Source organism: Battus philenor, unplaced genomic scaffold (genome assembly GCF_028537555.1).
Source record: "Battus philenor isolate CCGP_79_NKW_IND1 unplaced genomic scaffold, ilBatPhil1.0.hap1 SCAF_5, whole genome shotgun sequence".
NCBI lineage: Eukaryota > Metazoa > Arthropoda > Insecta > Lepidoptera > Papilionidae > Battus > Battus philenor.
In genome coordinates this window covers 14,960,001-14,962,067 of record NW_027181715.1, presented here as the reverse complement: position 1 = coordinate 14,962,067, position 2,067 = coordinate 14,960,001, and the positions used below count along the sequence as shown (strand labels likewise).

The 2,067-nt window shown below is 32.8% G+C and overlaps 1 protein-coding gene across 1 annotated transcript in view; it reads right to left on the bottom strand.

The window, feature by feature from the left end:
- Window positions 1–349: 349 nt before the first annotated feature.
- Window positions 350–2,067, bottom strand: part of LOC137929937 (inactive ubiquitin carboxyl-terminal hydrolase MINDY-4B) — a 95,326-nt gene continuing 93,608 nt past the window's right edge. The window contains exons 10-11 of the mRNA XM_068773078.1: window positions 1,602–1,739; window positions 350–413 (exon numbers count right to left, since the gene is read on the bottom strand). Of these exons, the coding sequence (XP_068629179.1) occupies window positions 350–413; window positions 1,602–1,739 (202 nt within the window). The remainder of the gene's footprint in view (window positions 414–1,601; window positions 1,740–2,067) is intronic.

Sequence of the window (2,067 nt, the reverse complement as noted above, 5' to 3'; positions counted from 1 at the left end):
TTTACTAAGTCTTTTAAACTTTTTCATAACTAATTTGCAGGTAATTTAATATTAAATTGAAGTAAACTATATTTTTTTTTAAATAATCGGTGTATTGTTTATTTTTAACGACTCACTAACAATGTCTAGTTTTGTAAGTTATAGTTCGTGCGACTACTTACTCATCCTTACTCCATATTGTCATCCATAGGTTGTACACTAGTATCTGAGTGATGGTTGCATTTTTCGTCTTAAAGATTTATGTGTATTACATTATTTCTGAACGCAAAATAAACAATTTGTAAGCTTTAAACTTATTATGTATTCTAAAGAATACACGTGCAGTTTTAATATAGAATCAATGTGAATTTCACTTTGGAGTTTCACCAATATATGGAACAGTTCCCGACCAAGTTATTTTCGCGTCTTGCCATCTGTAAATGTAAAAACATGAATTAGAATGTTCACTTATTATTAACCGATAGTATATTATTATGTTATCGATAGATTTTTTTATTTTTACCTTATTATATCTGCTTATTTTTAAGTAAATATTATTATGTATGTAATTATTGTGTATGATCTTATTAAAAGTGCACTTAGTCACCGATTGTCCGGTATTTGGGATGCTGAGTGATCTGCACTTATCAGTGAGGATATCATTGCCTCGCTGGTGAACAGCAAAGAAAGTCGCCGGTTGTGGAAGTAAGTATAAAGAGAAACAAATATGTCGAGTTGAAAAAAATATAGGAACAAACTGTGATACATTAGAAAACATGAGATAGAACTGTGATATAGTGTTAAGAAAATATAAAGTAATTAGTAAATAAATACAATTTAAAACATATAAATTAAATAATAAAGCAAAAGAAATAAAAATTAACCAAATAAACAAAATGTACCACCTGTATTTATTCGTTAAGAGAAGTCGACGGGAGGCGAGGTATGAAAGGAATGTAAAGAATGAAATGGAATGAATTAAATTGTGACGAAGAAAAGAGAAACGAATGACATTAAGATGGAAGTAAGAAGGGTATGGAAATAAAAGAATTTAGTTAATAAATTATTATTGTAACTGTTATCCCTGTGTACCCAGTATGATAGGCCCCCAAAAGTGAGAGCTTGTAACCCTTTTATAGGTAATTATTTTCGGTACCACAATACACTCCTACGTCTCCCTCTTTCTGCCGATGCTCACTGGAAGGCACAGGCTTCACTCAGAGATCACCACGAGGACAGGTCCTGCGCTAATTACCTCCAGCGACTTCCTATGACCATAACTATACCAACTCCTTGGTCTACCTAGTCGGGGGCTTCTTACGCCTCGTCTACTAGCTTGTCTCCACTTTAAAACTTTTCGACCTTTAGATTTCCACGGTTAATCGATGTGCTACTTCCATGTAATGTCTCTAAATTATATAGTCATAGATTTGAGGCCACAAAAAAGATCTGAATTTGTTGTGAAATCATATTAGATCAGAACGCATTTTAAATCCTCGTATTTAGTTTAAAGATGCCATTAAATAGGAAATATATCTAATTATAGTAAGTATTAAATCACACTATTCCCTCTTCTCTATAAATGACCTGGAATGTACAATAAAATGAACAAATAATTATACTTGGTATGAATTAACTTCTCCAAGGGTGTCGCGCTGATGTCATCATTGCGAAGACTAGCGACCAGGTCCTCGTGAGTTCGTGTATCCACGTTCAGAAGTACGTGACATCCGCCGCAGGTATAGTAGTGAATATCGAACCTTGCAAAGAGATTATTTAAGCTTGACTTTTACTACAGAAAATTAATAATAAAATCTTAATTTACCTTTTATTAAATGTCTTAAAATGGTAAAGGTTATTTTATTAAAATTTGTATATTCCCCCTCCTCCCAAAGATATCTATTGTGGAATATACCATAATCGCCATGCTAGATAGACAAGTTGGTGATCGCTTTGTGCTATTATGATACGCATTGGACGCTGCTGCACATACTCTAGAAACTTTGTTTGTGAGCATTGTCAATCATATATAATATATGCACAAAGTGTAAATTATTTTAGATTGCTTCACGAGAATCGAACCCACGA